Consider the following 18,171-nt stretch of genomic DNA (forward strand, 5'->3'; position numbering starts at 1 on the left):
CAAAATACCCATTATTACCATACTACTATGCATGCTGGGAAATTATTCAGCATATTCCAATACATAGTTTGTCGAATGCGGTATGCCCAAAAAAAAGCATTAAATCCCAGCCCACATACAATAAAGGAAGAATCCACTTTTTAATTTGAACACAAATGTTTTTCTAACTGTAGATGAATAAAACATATTTATGTGGTGAGGTGCAACATAACTGGATAGAACCTTATAAGTGCATATTTAAGACATATATGGTCATTGACTATATCATGAAAAGGACTTGGCCGAGGTGTGTGTAGTGTGTGTATTGGTCGCGTGTCCTTGGGGTTTCAATTTGGATGCTGTTGGAAAAACAGCTCAAAGCCCGTCCATCAGTATCACGGCCAGTATTAAGCTGCCACCGTCTCTACTCCATAATCATCACAGCAGTTGGCCTCATGCCCCACTTAAAGTCAATAGAAATAATGAGAAAAAATTAGGGGATGCAGCTGCCAAGCCAGGAAAAGGAGGGACTGTGAGGCCCGGAGGTGTGAAGAGAGGCGTGACATCCCCACAGGTGCATTATGGAAACTCTCCATAAGCCAGTGAACAGAAACTCCACTCACCTCAGCTTCCTCATGCCAGTTTATTTGCTTTATACCACAGGAAACCAAATATAGAGCTGCTCTGCTGCCGGAAGAGAATGTTTAGTTTTGCATTTAAATGCATTTTATATTAGGGGTCTTTAGATATTTTGACTCTAACTGCTAATCTTTTACTCGTTTCTGTTACTTTAACTCTGAGATTAAGGCTGCGAAAGTAAGAAAGTAAGTTGGAAAGTAACATTGGAAAAGTAGATGTTAAAGTACTGTACTTAAGTAAAATGTTGAGGTACTAAAAGCTCTTCTATACATAGAGTGCACTACTACAAAAGGGAGGATTGCAGTTTCATTCCACTATTACAGGATACTTTAGTTTACAAATAAAATCTTTCACAAAAGGAAAAAGGACAAAAATGTAAGAAAACACAGCAAAGACTGCCCTAAGATCTACATAATAAGTGAAGATTCTCGTTTCTTATTTATTTCTGTAGTGTTTTTAGGCAGGGCGTTTACTTACAATAAGTCATATGATGTTGACTATGATGATATGTAAGTCAGTATGTTTTACTTTGAGTAAAGGATGTGAATACTTCGGTTTAAATAGGTACTTTGTTACATAAAAGGACTCTTATGCAGAACCATATCAAGTCAATATGAGCTAGGGTTAACAGTCCAACTTCTGTTTTTAGAAAAACAGCTTGAGTGCAGCAACATCTGCTCAACACTCAGCCAATGACATGACAGAACTGTGGATGAAAATGTTCCTTCTCGATGAAAAAAAAAGAAAAAAGAAAAGTTAAGAGAAGAAAGACACAACTGTAGCAGACAAGCTTTCAACTGATGGTTCAGCGCTGGTACGGGAAGATGTGAAGGAATGCACACGCAGTTGTAACTCGTCCTTTAATCTGCAAAGGTTTGTGTCTGCAAAAGTATTTTGAGATGTGACAGCCGGATCAGTTTTGAAAAAAAGAGCTTGAAGATCGTCTGTCCAGCTTGTGATGAGCACACCAAGCGAAACATCGGCTCGCTTCGTGACAAACCAGCAGGCGGGCGTGTGCTCATTACCAAATCTGTGCAATACACTGGAGAAAATACATTCCTCCAGATGGATGACTTTCAGGGGTTTGGAGTTCTAGCCTCAAGTCAAATTCGAGACCAACCATCCAAGAGGATTTTGATTTATGAGCTGCACAACGCTGGTAGCAACGTTTTTGAAAAAATGCTTTTCTGCTTTCGTCGCATGGCTTGCTTGTTGTCAAGTGTTGCCATACATTAATGTTAATCCAGGAAATTAGTTTAAAAAAATGCAACATTAAAATTAAAGTAAATCCGAGCTGAATTAGCAGAGGATCACATCGAGACCTCTGACCGCAGCTCTCAGGTCAGTGTGATACTTACCATGCTCACAAGTTTGGCTTCCCATTACCTCAATGTCTCAGATATATATATATACACACATACACACACACATGTCATTATTAATAATAATAATAATAATGTCAGTGTACGTTGTTGGGTAAGCAAAAAAAAAAATCTACATCAGGCAAAACATTGGTTTATTTGGCCTAAAAGGGCCATAAATAAAACTTTATTCTCTCGATTTATGAACAAGCCACAGAAAGTCTGCGGCCATCTACCACAGCACTTAAAACCTCTCGTTCTGGCGCGGCCCACAGAGACATGAGACCCTCTGAGACCCTCTCTGCCGCCCGATCAACTCTGAATGCTCTTGCTCACTTCCTTAGAAAAAATAAAGAAACAAAGCGTGGTAATACTGTACCAAACTGGAGGCGGAGCAGCGGGGTGATCCGTTGTCACGAGGAGGAGGGGGCTTCAGAAAGGGCTAGGAGTGCAGTCGGGGAAGCTTGAATCAAACAACAACAACAACAACAATAATAAACTATGAAAAACCCTCAAACGTGTTTTCCTAATACAAAATTAAAATAAAATAAAAGCTGAAGCAGTGTGCTTGGCTTTCAACCACTGCAGAATTGCCAGTTTTTTTCATCTCATTCCTCGATTCCCTCCCCAACAGTCCACCCGTCCTTCCTCGGTTCCGTTTTGCTTCGAACATAAAAAGTGAAATCATATTTAGAATGGTAAAATCTATAGCAGCAAAAGAGTAACAGAGGAATAACAGCTAGAAGCGAGAGACCCCTGGATTTAGAAGGAAGGCGTGAGTAAGAGAGTTCCATGGATATCTGCCCGGGGCCAGGCCCGTGTTCGCAGAGCGGCGTCTGTCCATCCGTCCGGAGTTCATCTGCCGCCGGTGGGCGCTCTGCCCACGGCGGCCATGACGCGGCTGAATCTCTCGCTCAGCTCCAGCGTGGAGTAGGTGGGCAGCTTGGGAGGGTCGTGGAAGCTCTTGATCTCTGTCGAGCAGTCCAGCAACTTGGGGAGGAAGTCGGTCAGCTTCTCCTGGAGGTTGGCTACCGGACAGACAGACGCAAAGGGGATGGTTAACTGGACGGGCCGCACAACACACTAAGTGGGGAAAGTCAAATTCCTAGGCAGTAATCGCAGGCTAAATATTTTCCGTGTGATATCACTCGTAGCTTGAAAGCATGTTCCACAACAGAAACAGAAAATAATACTGAGGAGTTGTTGAGAGAGACCGATACTGGAGCGCTCTGATGAACGCTGAACGCTCTTCACTCGCATCTCCGCAGCAAGAAACTATTTTCCATGAGATTTATTTGTGCAATCTGACAGACGATCTTTCGCCGTATGCGGGGCGACAACAACTTTAAAATGCAAAGGAAAACAAATTACATTTTTTCCTTCGATTTCTCAACTTATTCTTTCAGTCATGTGACTTTAAATGTATTTGTGTGAAGATAAATGCTGATGAGGCAGCAGACTGACAGCTGGCAATACTTTACTCTCTGTCTCACTATTAAGCTCGTTTGAGCAGAATAAGAACAATTCTTATCATAAAAGTGCTCAAGTGATGCATTAAAATGATTACAATTCTGATATTGAGTAATGTGGTGGTTAAAATGTTTCAAATTGTGCGCTTCCACAACATATATACTCAGTGTGTATTAAACTTTTCCATTGTGTTATATTAGGCTTAAATTACATCTACAAAGATGATTGAGAGGGCCCACACAGCTCTCTCTCTCTCTGAGACGAGGTTCAAGAACACCAGACATAGACAGACACAGCGGCCTTGTGCTGGTCCAGTCTTAACCGGTAGAGAGGAGACTGCAGAGCGAGGACCAGGAGGCTTAGACACAATAGCGATAAGAGAAGTAACTAGGGGGGAGACGTCAGCAAGAAACCTCCACATTCCTTAAAGTAACCGGCTTGGACTGGGACAGGGGTCACAACTGAGTGACGAGAACTAATATGTAATGAGGGAGTGGACGGAGGCGGCACCTGCATTGAGTCTGATGCATAAATAATATGCCAATGTGTTTGTTCGGGGGTTGGGAAAAACAGATGTGGAGGGAGGTTGTTGTCTTTCATACCGAACCCAGCTCAGGCTTATTTGTGAAACTGTTGGTTACAAATAAATCTACGTGAATTGAACTCTGATCCAAACTCTCTGTGTCCTGTGGGTGTTTGATTACTGAGGTCCAGTGGGTGAGTATCCTGTGGCGTCTCACCAGCAGTCAGATAGGAGAGAGAAACGAGTTTATATGCATCAGGTTAAAAGATTAGTCAGAATGGACCAAAAAGGAAGAAATCCAGCCACAACAGTAAAATCACATATACGGTCATATATTTGAAATGAATTTCACATTTTTGCCGGTCAGTAAATAATGATTACTTAAGTTTACTGACTAACTGTTGCAGCTCTATTTTATAAACACACATTTAGCAGATATAAGTGTTTAGTAATGTCATTTTCAACAACTATGACTTTGTCTCAATAATTAGAAGCTGATGTAAAACATATGACAATATAGTAAAACACTGGTCTAATTATACTGAACATGTTGAGAAGTTACATTTGTTGCAAAATACTGTACATTATTCAACACTTAAAATGTCCTCAGAACGAGATTGTAGTATCCCCTAAATCATTTATCGAATGGAAATACTAAAGTGGGGAACTAAAAGTAAAGTATCACCGGCATGCTGCCCGACCCGAAGCCTGTGGCCTTTGTGAACAGAGCTGCGGCTCTGGTGATCTTTGGTACGGGTAAAAGGAATGTTCTAGAAATCTCTCTCGCTCTCTCTCTCTCTCTATGGCTATCTATTTAAGCAGGAAGTCCCGGCTGGAGAACAGGGAGGGGCAGGATGCCAGGGCAGTGTGGCTCTGCAACATCAGGGCCAGACTCTGGTTGGAGTTCAGGGTTTATAAGCACATTGGAGACTTGGAAGCTTTTAAACAACGGTGATGTTTTAACGGTATTGTTTGTTCGGTTGTGGAGGTGGAGCTGGTGCTCACAGAACTTTTTATTAGATAAAGCATGTTTACTTTGAATTTTAATGTGTTTGTTTTATTTTAAACAACCTGATTTTCTAAAACACTTCATTTTAAAGAAATTGTTTACAGTCTAAAAATGTAAATAAAGTGTTTTTCAAAAATAAAATAAATCTCTCTCTCTCTCTATCTCTCACTCTCACTCTCTCTCTGGGACTCACGTTCCATCTCTTGGCCCAAGTAGGAGCACCAGCGGTTCCTCATGTCCTCCACTGCCAGCAGGTCCCTCTCGGTGTCGTGGATCAGCAGCAGTGGGATGCAGAGCACCACCAGCTCGTTCATGATGCCGAGGCCCGTGCTCACCTCTGGCTCCTCTCCCGACTCAAACATGGCAGCCGCTTGCTCGTTCAATTTCTGTGGGGGGGGGGGGGGGGGGACCATGGGGAATCTTTAATGCATGACATTATAGGAGTTACTAAGACAATTGACTAATACATTTGTTCATATTACTATACGGGAAGGATCGTCAGTGTGTATGTGTGTGGTTGTGTCTGATCTATCTCACACTTGGTGGGTGGGCTGCTGGGCCCCAAAGGACGAAACACAAGACACGTTCAGCTCTAAGAACATGGACGACACAAGCCCAAAGCGCTGTGCAACAAAGGGGGTGGGGCTTCAGGGGGAGTTGACTTGTTTTCCTGTTGGATGCTGGCTATACCGACGGTACTGCCCAACTCTTCTTCACTTCCTTGGAGTGAACTAGCGGTGAGTGGTTCTCGACAACGCAGCAGTGGAGGGAGCCGGCCCGCACAAAAATACCACTAGTGCTCTGATATATAGCTTTTACGTTTGCCCCCAAACACCCACCTCAATAATATTCAGGGATATGGAATTCTATTCTTTGACGTAGTTCGATTTAGGGGACCATCATGTGGGGCATGTTTGAGAACTACAGTCCCCCCCCCCCCCCCCCCCCCCAGGGAAGCGCCTCAGTTTGAAAACCTCTGCTCTGGACTCGTGCATGAAGGCAAAGTTTCCTTCCAGGACATGAAGATTACAAAGATTATTACAATTTGAATATCTTTTTGTTTTTCTCACTCATTTTTACTTCCTCGATCATTTCCTTATTCCTGCTCTATTCTCACTAGAGACCTTTTCCATTTGTTTCAATCGATAAGTAGAGACAGCCAAAGAACCAGCAGTCCTGCCACTGGAACTGAAGAGGCTCCTGAGGTTCTGACAAGCATGTGGATTCAAGCTTTTCTGGCTGTTCTTGGCCAAACCCACCTCGCTGTCACAGACAAACTCCCTGACCTCCTCTGTGAGGAAACAAGCTGGGAGCCAGTTTGGAACCAGGGACAGGATTCACAAAAAAGGAAAACACCCCAGTACATTGACTGGGTCAATGTTAGCAGTGTTTTCAATTAAAACAAGAGCTGGAGGTAAACAGCTGAGCGGACGGAGCCAGAGGTTCTGGCCAGAGATCTGAGATGACCGATCGGGGCCGAGGTTTGAGGTTAGCCGAGGACACGCTTGTGTTTCATGGTAATGTGTTTAAACTCGCTGGCCCTCCTGCTTCCTATTCCCACTCCAATGATTACATTATGAGCACAATGCTGGTGTAAGGTTACTGAGTGCACCCCCGAGAACCAGTGTGTGGCTTCACAAAATCTCAAGACGCTGAAAGGATTTTCATCTGGCAGCATCGAATGAAGAAAAAAAAGAGAGAAAAACCCTCAGTAGAATCTTTTGTGGGCTGCGAGCAAGCCAAAGCAATATCTCAGAGAGAGCTAATTTGATTATCGTGCCACAGCTCGGTACTGAGGAGAAATGTCTGGCCGCGTTAGTTTTGCTGAGTCACTTTTAACAAGGGCGCGTAGGGGTGGAGGGGGGGTACGGACGGGGATCACAGGGGCATAGCTGCAGGACACAAAGGTAACACCCTCTGTATCCGTCTACTCATTTTAATAAAAAATCCACGACTGCCTCACCAGCAAACACTGTCGCCGGTAATGACCGAGCAGCTCCTCGTCGTGCCCTCTGTACGGCCCTTTAGACAGGAGCTCCTTGTTGTACTGGTACGAGTAAATTAGATACATCAGAGCCTCCATGTAACTGGGGAAGAGAAGATAAACAGATGTTACACGCTGATTAAATCTGTATCAAAGCTGCACTGAGGACTTAGGAAAGGAAAACCGTCTCACAGAGGAAACAAACCCAATGAACTCACTGCACAACCAACTACAAAGCCGGGAGTTGCACAGACTGGGAGTTGTCGCCCCCTGCAGGTGAGATTTCAACATTCCCTGGCCACGACAGGCAGGAGGGAATTATATGTGTGCAACATTAGTCAGAAACATAATAAAAGTTCAAGCTTCAACGACATAGTTCAAGGTTTCAACTACTGGATACTAAGAGGGGCGGAGCTAAGGTGTCACCATACTTGGTCTTCTGAAACAGATCCAGGCCAGTCATCATGAAGATTGTTGTGTCGCGGAAATTCCGGTACGCCTGATGCCACATCTGGTTAAGATGAACAGAGGTTAGCATCGGAAAACTTAAATGCACATCCAAACAGTCGACCTGCAAATACTGAAGATATGTTTTCTGTCAAAGCAAAGAAAATGGATCAAACTGCATTAAAGGATGCATCAAAAGACAAAAATCTACTGTTTTGAATTGAATAAAGACACCGCTGCTGACCTCGTATTCATCCATGTTGACCTCCTCGGGTTTGATGAGGTCCAGTTTGGCACGTGCCACATTCATAATGCTCTTACATCTGTAAGAGACGGGAAGAGGAGCCGGCGTTAGCGATGAGCTGATGAGTCACTGGGACTACAGTCCACCCTGCCCCGAGGCCTCAACATGGCCTCACAAATCACTCTCTAGTGCTGAGAGGAGAAGTGAAATGCTCCTCCAGAGGCTCCTATTGAGGTCACACGCTCAAAATAGCAGAGAAGGGAGAAATCAATTCCTCACTCATGAATATGGATCGAGGCCATCAAGCGTGGCTGAAAAGTTGTAAGAGATAGTAAGGGGCCCTGCGTACCTTAATGACATGAACAGCGCAATAGGAAGGGGCTCTAGATATTTGGCAGCATTATCTAAAAGACAAAGTCATTAAAAAGTCATGCGTCTCCTAAGATTTGTGTTTGAACGAAGCAAAGAGGGAACAGATAAGAAGTGTTTATAGCAGTGAAGTGTTGAACGGTGGGTGCCGACAGAGGAAAGGCCTCTGCTGCCCTCTGCTGGTCTGTACGGGCAAGTTCAGGAAGTTTAGGCACTTGGGGGACAAATTGATTCTATTAGGTGAGTGAGAATCAAATGCACTTCATTTTAGAGCAGATTTGTATTAGGACCAATATTAGAGCAGAGTGTACAGTCTGAGTCCTTCTTTGGGGATTTTTGTCTATTTTTTTTATTTTTATGAATTTCTAACAACCGTAATGTGCTTCTTTTAAGACAAATTAATTGTTATCTTCTCCTTGACGCTTGTCCGTTGTTCTATTAGTTCTTTGGTTGTTTTCACGGTTTTACTTCTCTCTTGCAGAACGGAGCGGTTTCGCAGAGAGAGAAGGCTCAGGGAATGAAACGTGTGCCCTCTTAATCCATCTTTTGAAGTGTACATCATAAAACCACAATTCCATTTACTATTCTTCACAGGGATCTATGAAATGCTGAGATGAAGACAAACTGTACATTAGTTTTAAACCTCTTGAACGAGCTGTGGCCTAACCTACCGCTCATCGAAGGCCAGGTTCCGGTCAGCAAATTGAGTGAGCAGAGTCCTCTCCAGAATCTTCTTGGGCGCCTGGTTCTGGATGAAATAAACGATGATGTGCTGTAGTCGGTAGTCGTTCTCAGGGGGCGTGTCCTCTTGGGCGAACCTCAGCAGACGAGCATACTCCAGCTTTATGGCCTGAGCAGAGACAAAGAGGGGACGCGTCATGGTTAAAAACAGACTGCGGTTCTGGTTGTATGGACATGGATACTACGACCGGTTCTGCTCCTCTTGGGTCAAGAACATAAAACCTGCGACGGGTTTTATCTTGCAATTCAAAAGAAATTTCTGTTTCCATCTGGAACGGACAGCTTTGAGTTGATGTGTGCTCATATCTCTGCAAAACAATTTGAGAGATCAAATTGAAATGACTGCCAACCATCTAATGGATTGTATAAATGTTGGACTGAGCTGCTGCCAGTAATGAAGTGTTGCCAGCAAACGCTGTGCGTTCAAGCACGCCATCTTCCCTCTGTGGTGTGTGTTTCCTCTGTGTTGTGGACAAGTCACAGGTTGGATGGGTACTCTGACGCAAACACACAACACAGAGTCTGCAGCGGGCTGAAGTGTTTACGTGGGACGCTTTCAGTCCGGGAAATACATTCACTCTCTCTCTTATCTGAACTTAAACAAAATAAAAATGTTGCATATGCAATTTCACACTATTATTATTATTATTGAGATAGTCAATTTAGGGATACTTATTTACATGTGGACTCCCCCCCTCCCCTCTCTCTCACCGGAGTAATTGCTCTCCTTGGTTTGTTTCATCTTTGTGTTATTTAAAGAGCAAGTGCTCCATTTAATAAAAGGGACTGGCTACAAGCTTCTGAACATTGACGAGAAAGTTACAAACTGAGGGGGAAAAAACCCGGAATAATGATGTTTAGTGACGTCAGGGATGCTGACAGGATGTGGCAGATTCCAATAATCAAATGTTCTGTACAGAAAGTTGAGCGGCTCAGAGCTGAGCACTTACACAGCACAAGTCTGGATACTGAGAAGTTTCCCCTCTTAGTTACTCTGTTAACACAATAGTGAGAGTAACCTTCTTTTTATTTGTGTATACTGTCAGAAAGTACACAGGAGCAGACAGAGAGAAGGTGGATGGAGGTGGAGTGAGTATGTGTGGGATGAGGAGCGGTAGGAGTGTGTACCTTAAAAAAGGCGGTCTCAGGCCCGTTCTTTTCATACACGCTGCTGGATTTGCCAATGGCCATAATTACACCCTGCATGTTGGGGGTCATCATCGCCTGCCCGGGGAAGCAGGAACCATGTCAAACAAAACAACAGGTCCTGGTGACGAAACCAAGCAAGGTCACGCACTGTGTTATGTGTTGAGAGGCAACTACGAAGGAGCGTGCCGCAGTCGGGGCATGCCGGGCATCACTCAGCAAGTCCATGCATTGGTTAGAGCGGCGCTCTTGTGAGGGACACGGCCAGTCGCTTCAACGGCACCATGTGCGATCCTCACAAGGACGGCTTGGGAGAAACCAGGGCGGCCGTGTGGCAGCTGTGTGCGGCATAGGGTCCTAACCGGGCTCAGGTGACGTAGCACCCTAGCACTGCTGACCTTTCATTAGATGATATCATTCCTGCCACGTGCTTCAAAGAAGTTAAAGTTATCTAAACGACACCTCATTTCACTCCAAAGAACCTGAAGGAGGAGGCAGCTGGAGGGAGAACTCCTGAGAGTTTCCTACTTGCTGTTGGCTACTACGTGTCATTTCAAGTAATTATCACAATATAAATTAAGAGATTTCTGTTTAAAAAGAACAAAGTACAACTCCCCTTATCTTTAAGGTCTCCTGTCTGATCTGGAGTGACATGCACTTGGTACTTTGTTTTACATGACGTGCCACTTGTTGTGAGGAGTGTGGTTGAGTTCTCTGGCTTCATTATCAAAGTTATATTCCCTCGTGTGGAGTCTGGAGTACTGATCAGCAGAACACACACTGCCCTACGACTACCGCTGATATCATGAACACCCCACAAAAAGAGAAAGTATGATTGGATTGGATTCAATCTATTGTCATTGCACAGAGTACAGGTACACATGCAACGAAATGTATTCTCTGCATTTAACCCATCCTTAGTTATTAAGGAGCAGTGGGCTGCAGTGATGCGCCCGGGGAAAGTATGATACTATGCTATACAACTATAATAAACATCCTTTATGTGTGCATTCGGCTTTATAAACTGGTGAAACTATCAAAAGTACAACACGTCAGCTCATTCAAAACACAACCTGAGCCGGCGTTCTCCTGTCCTCACTTCAGAGCGCTCAAAGCTCGACCCGCCTTTGTGCCAAGATGCAGACCAGCTCGAGAAGAGACTTTTCACACAAGAGTAATGCAGGAGGGCTAACAAAAGGAGGGCCGCCTCATTGCGCAGCATTTTCCACCTCAAGCCACTCTGGAAATCGGCGAGTGTAAAGGGTCAAGTTCAAGTGTGAAAAACCTTCTGCGAAGCTTTCACTCCATATGTCAACCGGGCACAAGCTTCTCAAGACAAACGAATAGGGGCATGAGGGTGTGTCTGGACGAGGGCTACCTCGTCATCGTACCCCCCCTCTTCTGACTCAATGACAAAGGTCCCCACGTTGGGAATGGCCACCTCGACCGTGCGCTGGCCAGGAGACTCGTCCTCTGTGACCGGGTCAGAAGGAGGGGGGGCAGGCGCCTGGACTTCGGGCTGAGGGGAGGAGGGAGGGGGAGGAGACTGTAGAGAGAATGGGAAAGATGAAACAGGAAGGACAGAGTACTGATGGAGCGGCAGGGAATATTTCATGGAGGAAAAACAGTGAAATATCAGAGAAGTGGAACTCGTCATTTAAAGTGTGCTCGACAGATCACTGAACACTCCGCCCATGTTCAGACTCACTTGACGACTGTTGGGAAACTACAGAGTTCTCCTCCTGTGCCCAAATGTGTTCTGAAGTATTAATATTTTTAAGTGCACACACAGCGGCTCAGCACAGAAACTGTTCCGTTTGTGAAAAACTCTTTTAACCCGCAATACCAAAACGAGCTAAAAGCAACACGATACTGACAGACTGTATTATCATCCGTTACGGTGACATAGTGAACTTGTTATCGATCATATGGAGTTGGGTTTCTGACCAGCTGGTGAGTGTACGCTCTTGTTTCTTTGAGCTGTGGCTCGGCTTCCATTGAATGCTGCTATTGAGCAGCTAGATGCGCCACTATGTTCACCAGCAGGTCGACAGTTGGTCGTTCTGGAACAACATGGTGAACAAAAACAGTGACGCTGCAGCTCAGAAAAGCAAAACACAGCGCTAAAAGTCTCTATTAAGCTGCAGAGTCCAGTGAGCATTCTCTGTGATCATTAACTTAAAGGTTTGAAAGCACAGATTGCAATTTTCCTGGTCAGTTCCGATTTAGTTTTTTTAAGTAACCCGCTGATTCAGATTTTCTTCCCATGAACAATAACTGAAAGCAAAGGCTGCAGACTAACTTCCTCCACCACCACCCGGAACAAAGATATTCACACTGTCCTGAACTCAAGGTAGCCTGTCGAAAAGAAAAAAAAATGTTATCCTTTGGGATCGGCTGAATTTCATGGAGGAGAGTGATCGTCCTGTAACCACAAGGTATCCGGTTCGATCCGGTCTCCCCATTAGTTGCATGTTGAAGAGTCCTTGAGCAAGAGACTGAACCACCAGCTGCTCTCCGGGCGCTTCACTGGAGCCCACTGCTCCTTTATAACTAAGCAAGGGTCAAATGCAGAGAATTTACCCACGGGGATCAATAAAGGATATATTATTATTATTTTACTTTGCTATTGCCGTCTATAGAGGTTATTTTCATCAATCCAAATGATTAGGAAGTAAAATATTAAATTCGTATTAATATATATGCGTGGGGGGGGGGATATATATTGCCGTTAATAATTTTAATGATGCATTAGAAGCTGCTTGGCGCTAGAGTTAGGAAGTTAAACGGCTCATAATTGTCTTTCTTCTATCCATTATTTAATTATATATTTATTTATATATTATACAAGTCTGATTAAGTTATTTTACATTTTTTTATTTGTTTTGACAAATTGAAAGCATTACTTCTTTATGTCCGTCACCCTGAACAAATTCCATACCGACAACACGTGTGTGTGTGTGTGTGTGTGTGTGTGTGCGTGTGCATGTGCGTGTGTGAGAGAGACTGATCTTGCCGGTCATGGCCTGCCTGTAGTCAAACATATTGACAGCAGCTTTAACACGTGCTTGTGTTGACACTTGGATGTTTCATTTTAGGAGCCAGAAATGAGATCACATTTCACTAAGGCAATAGAAACTTGAGCAAACAATTACTCCAAATGATGTTTGTTCTGAGTTCTTAATCAAGAAGGTACGGGAAACAAATTAAAATACAGACAGATACACGGCAGTTTGTTGGTTGGCATTAACAAACTGTGTATGTGTGTATGATGTGTAACTGTGTGTATGATGGTGACCGAGTGTGTGACATACAGCGGTTAACAACGCCTCGGGGCTCCTCTCCTCTTGCTCCGCAGCAGCCCTGGAGATGGCCCTCTCCGTGTCCTCCTGCAGGTGTTTGGAGTCGTTGGTGGGTGATGGCTGCTCCATGTACTCGGGCTCCTGCTGGGGTACTGCACGAGGACACAAAATACACTGCTAGTCTTTTTCTGAAACCGTGCACTTCGTTTACATGAAGTTGGAAAGGATCCAGAGCGCTGACAGGATTAGATGTGGGAAGTTGGTATTTTGGACAGGTGCCTGGAGGCAAATATAGTAATAACAGCATATCCTCAATGAAAGTATTTCATTAAAATTACAATCCAATAATAAAAACCTTTCAGAGCATGTGTCCACCATCGTTCAATAGAAAGCGCTGCGGGCTGCATCAAAGATCACGTTCTTACAGACAACTATTTAAACCGAGTCTTTCCTTTGATCTACCGTGTACACGGTATACAATAATACACACATGCCCCAAGGTGTAAGGCTGCATGCCAATATTTCAAGGTCATTTCCATAATATTGTCTTTATTCATCCTACTACCACGTATTGATTCTCAATTAATCCCTATACTCTGCAGTCTGTGTCATGACCCTGACCTGTGTTGTCTGGAGGGCTGGACTCAATACTCATGGGCTGAGGGGAAGAGGTGGAGATGCTGGATTCTGCTGTGGCGGCTGCGGTTGCTGCTGCGGCTGCTGCTGCTGCCGCTGCCAGGACCAGCTTCTCCTGCTGAGCCTTGCGAATCTGCAGGGCGTCCCACTCCTCGACTTCCTTGTCGAACAGCTCGTTGTCCTCCCTCACGTACTGCTTCAGGTCGGGAGGCAGTTTGTCTATGCCGCTGAGTATCTGTCCCGTTTCTTTATCAAACTCCTCTACAGAGACAACACAGAGAGATAATGATTGTAATCTGGGCTGCAATGTGAGTTTTATATATATATATATTTTATGAGCCAAAGATATTTCATAATCCGCCCTCGTCTGTGTTTACCTTCGATGAGAAAGGGCTTTTTGTCGTTGATGTACATGAGACAGTAGGCACTGGCGTTGCGGTAGCCTCCGAACGAGTCGCGGACCAGCTCCTCCCAGGACGACTTGGTGACAGAGATGTCGTTGTACTTCATCCAGCAACGCTGATGCGGGTCATAGATGTAAGCCCAGTAGTGGCCTGCATTGGCTTGGCCTTCGTGGACGAGCACTGCATGAAGTCGGTATGGAACCTGGAACAATGAGAAGAGGGTTAGAAACGTTGTATTATGAAGGGGAGAAGTTGATTTGGCTTATTTCAGGCATGAAAACGGGTCAGGGGTGAAAAAGGTGAGGAGGATAGGCGCGGGGGGTGTGCTGGTGGTGACTTCCACGAACATCGATATTGGACGTTGTATGATAATCTATAGGTCCTCCATTCTGACACCAAGTCAGTGATCGGGCCCTATAATACTATAATAATAGTAATATTGTGTATAATATGGTCATTCATGAACCAACTTCCTTTTTGTTGTTTTTGGCGTGAACAAGTCTTCAAGTCTTGTGCTCTGCTGAGCCATGACTCTGTTCCTCGAGTCTGTTCTGCCTCTACCTGGTTGTCACGATCTTCTATACCATACCTGCCATAAATATCATGATACAATACCATAAAAACAGTATACCATAAATACGATACTGGTATATTTATCTATAATAGTAATAAATAAAATATCTGTATGGTTCACTTTTTACCAACTTTTTCAACACTTAACAAATAGCAGTAATATTAGTATTAATACAGCAAGATGTTAATGAAACTACATGGAGGCATCATAGCATTGATGATACACTATGAGGCCGTTAGTCTCTGACCAGAGGATAGAGTTCATCAGGAAGAGCAGCTGTAGAGTTACACAACTTTACAGACTGAACTTAAACATTTCACTTCTGGCATCTTTTTTTAAAATTATTTTTAAAGCCGAAAATTCCGCCACTTAACGCCTCGCCAGAGCGCTGAGCTGCGCGTGCAAACAGCTTGACACGGAGCAGCGCGTGCGCTCTGATCGCTCTTTTAATGAAGTATTGAGACTAAAAATATGCTAAATCACATCGCTCTTAACGTACGGGTACTTTGTTAGCATCGCTCCACCGTGCAGCGCGACAGCAGCAGAAGTAGCGTCTAACATTCAAGCTAACCTAAACCACCAAACGCTGAAGACATCTTGACGCTGATTGGCCGAGACGCGACACGTCCCATCAAAGATGTTTTATTGCGAAGAGCAACACTTCACACTTTCTCCGCGTCCCACTCCAATCTCATAAACGCCGGCCGGCCAATTGACCCCCCCCCCCTACCCCAAAACAAAAACTCTTCGGATCTACACGATTCACGTAAGTCACCTATTTTGGTTTCAAAACGGCGAATTTCGCCGAAAGGTGAGGGATTCTCATGCCTGTTATTTGTATTTCAAATATGTCTGAATCCAGGAAAGAGCGGCTCACCTGCATCATGGACTTGTCAGAGTACATGAGCTCAATGGTTCTGTGGATTCGGTTTATACTGCCCTGCAGATCTGGTGGGATGAAAATCATATGCAATCTATTAGTAAGTGCCCGTTGCAACATTACAGAGGGAACAGGAGGCAGATCTAGGAGACGTACCCCGGGTGTCGTTTTCCACTTCACTCCTCCAACGGTGCAGGCAGACCTCGAGCACCCTCAGCTCTTCATCGGTAATGTGGCGCGGGGCGGGGTGCATGGGGAGGTCGGGGGGTAGACGGGACTGGGTAAAGGGCTTATGGATGGCTACTCTCTGCTGCTGGGCTGCAGTGGGAGCTGTGGTGGGGGCTGAGGCAGGGCCTGCGCTCTCTAAGGGAGGCAAGGGGTCCTGCTCGGCTGTGCTGCAGGGGTGACACACACACAAGATGTTAAATGAAACGTATGAAAAAAGGAGCTGGTCCAATTTTACAATACCAGCTTTTTTGCAGCTTAGAACAATGCTAGAACAATAAATAAACTAAGTCCTACGCTAAAAGGTCAAAGCAGAAACCCCCTCAAGTATTCTCAGTAAGGCTGAGCTAAAGGCAGCTCACAGCACTTCAGTGTGGTCTGAAAGTTATTCACGTTATTGTATTATGCTGGTGTATTCTGCACACACAACTTATATTGCATGTCTGTCTGTCCCGGCAGCGGAAGCCTCCCCTCTGTTGCTTATCTTGAGGTTTACATGTGGTCCATGTTAAGGATGTGCATGTGTTTGTGCTTTATACAGCATGCATCAGGCAGGACGGGCCAAGATATGGGTACAAAATAGTATTATGATCAAATTGTTTAACTCACTATTTTTACATCTCTATTAAACATGTACTGCAAAAGGGCTGCCCATTACTTAAAGCATTAAATAAATAGAGAAGACTTGGGGTAGAAGCATAATCCAACGCCAACGCTTGGCCCAACTGGCACAAAGCGCTGGACCCCAGTGATTTCTGAATCTGCTGCTCTTCTCAGCTTTACAGAGATCTTTACATGACCGATAAACTCACTGGTTTGGTTCACTCTCACTGCTCTGTCGTTTATTTTGCATGTGCAGCTCTTTTTTTATTTTATTTTTCGAAAGAAAAAGTCTAAAATACGTTGTCCACTATCAGTTAAGAGGGTTTGCTCAATCTAACTTACAAAAAGACAGGATAAGAATAGAAAGGGGAGGCTGTAGGTTAGGAAACTTGCCTCGGCAGCGACACCTGTTGTCCTGTAGTGCCACCGGGGGGCGCTGACGAGTCAATGTCTTCCACTGGGGAGGTGCACACTGGCTTACTGGAGGCAAACTCCATGGCATACAGGAGAACATCTGCCAGAGGGAACCTCTTGGGGCCGGAGCCGTAACTCAGATACCTGAAAGAAGGTGGAGACAAAGATGGAGCGTCAGGGATGCCGAGAGAAATACGAATAGAGGACAGAGAGACAGACCTAGAGTGAGAAATTCCTCGCCACAGCAGTCTGTGGAGCTGTGTGGACATTGGCTAAATCCTCAGTTATTTGTCGACTAGTACCTCTCCAGTCGCTGTTGAAGCAGAGTCAGATGCTCTTTCACCCTCCTGATCTCCTCCCTCTTGATCCTGGTTACTTCCCTGTTCCTGTCCATGTACCTGACGACACACAGAAGACAGGCGAGGCTTCAGTCTCGAACACACTTGGCATTCAGGCTTTTTCACTGAAGAGAAAAAGAATGTCGATTGTACAATCAGGCCAGCGCTAACAGTTCTCCTACCGGTCCATGTAGAGCATAGAGGAGAACTCCAGCTTGTTGTGGATCTTCTCCGGTCGGCCCAGGGCTTGGTTAAACTCAAATCTTGACAGTTCGAAGGTCAACACGGGAGGGAGTTCTGTGAACCAGTGCTGGAAGGAAAATAGGGTGCTGCTCTTAAGATGAATTCTCTAATCGTGTCAGGGTGTAGAGCTTGGTAAAGACATTTTCTCTTTAGAGGGAGTTGTTAAACGTTCACTTTTCACAGATCCCCCCAAAAAATAAAAAAAATACGTTTTGGCTGTCGATTTATATTTAATCAGCATTGCCACGTGGCATGGAAGCATAAAAGCTTTGATTACGCCAGTCATATAGTGGGAAAAGACATCTTTTATTTCATCATTCAGGTTCTTATTTGGGAACAAAGGAACTTTTCTCCCCCACCCGTACACTGGATTTTATGTTACACGGCTGGTTATACAGGCGCGAGCTCACAACTTGCAATCCAGGTCACAGGAAGCTTGTTGTTGATGTACTGCAACTGCTCTGATATCCTGAACTGAGGAATCAGGGCTCTACGCTCACATGCAATATTACTACTCTACTACTACTCTACTACAACTAACTACTACATGCTCCAACAAATGGAAAAAAAACGAAATACAAATATATTAAATATACTTTGGATTATTTTCCAAGGAAGAAAAAAGCAGGTCAACACTACA

At 44.6% G+C, this 18,171-nt stretch overlaps 1 protein-coding gene across 4 annotated transcripts in view; it reads right to left on the reverse strand.

Moving 5' to 3' along the window:
* Positions 1–2,117: 2,117 nt before the first annotated feature.
* usp25 (ubiquitin specific peptidase 25) overlaps positions 2,118–18,171 on the reverse strand; it is a 30,061-nt gene continuing 14,007 nt past the window's right edge. For 2 of the 4 annotated variants that reach the window (XM_056442558.1, XM_056442549.1), the window contains exons 11-26: positions 17,471–17,598; positions 17,253–17,348; positions 16,930–17,094; positions 15,865–16,103; positions 15,706–15,776; positions 14,228–14,456; positions 13,836–14,111; positions 13,227–13,366; positions 11,291–11,458; positions 9,895–9,990; positions 8,697–8,875; positions 7,657–7,735; positions 7,397–7,476; positions 6,945–7,068; positions 5,175–5,367; positions 2,118–3,007 (exon numbers count right to left, since the gene is read on the reverse strand). In XM_056442558.1, the coding sequence (XP_056298533.1) occupies positions 2,835–3,007; positions 5,175–5,367; positions 6,945–7,068; positions 7,397–7,476; positions 7,657–7,735; positions 8,697–8,875; positions 9,895–9,990; positions 11,291–11,458; positions 13,227–13,366; positions 13,836–14,111; positions 14,228–14,456; positions 15,706–15,776; positions 15,865–16,103; positions 16,930–17,094; positions 17,253–17,348; positions 17,471–17,598 (2,436 nt within the window). In that variant the 3' untranslated portion in view covers positions 2,118–2,834. The remainder of the gene's footprint in view (positions 3,008–5,174; positions 5,368–6,944; positions 7,069–7,396; positions 7,477–7,656; positions 7,736–8,696; positions 8,876–9,894; positions 9,991–11,290; positions 11,459–13,226; positions 13,367–13,835; positions 14,112–14,227; positions 14,457–15,705; positions 15,777–15,864; positions 16,104–16,929; positions 17,095–17,252; positions 17,349–17,470; positions 17,599–18,171) is intronic. The other 2 variants (XM_056442568.1, XM_056442580.1) reach the window with 2 other exon arrangements.

This window comes from Pseudoliparis swirei, chromosome 3 (genome assembly GCF_029220125.1).
Source record: "Pseudoliparis swirei isolate HS2019 ecotype Mariana Trench chromosome 3, NWPU_hadal_v1, whole genome shotgun sequence".
In the NCBI taxonomy this organism is placed as follows: domain Eukaryota; kingdom Metazoa; phylum Chordata; class Actinopteri; order Perciformes; family Liparidae; genus Pseudoliparis; species Pseudoliparis swirei.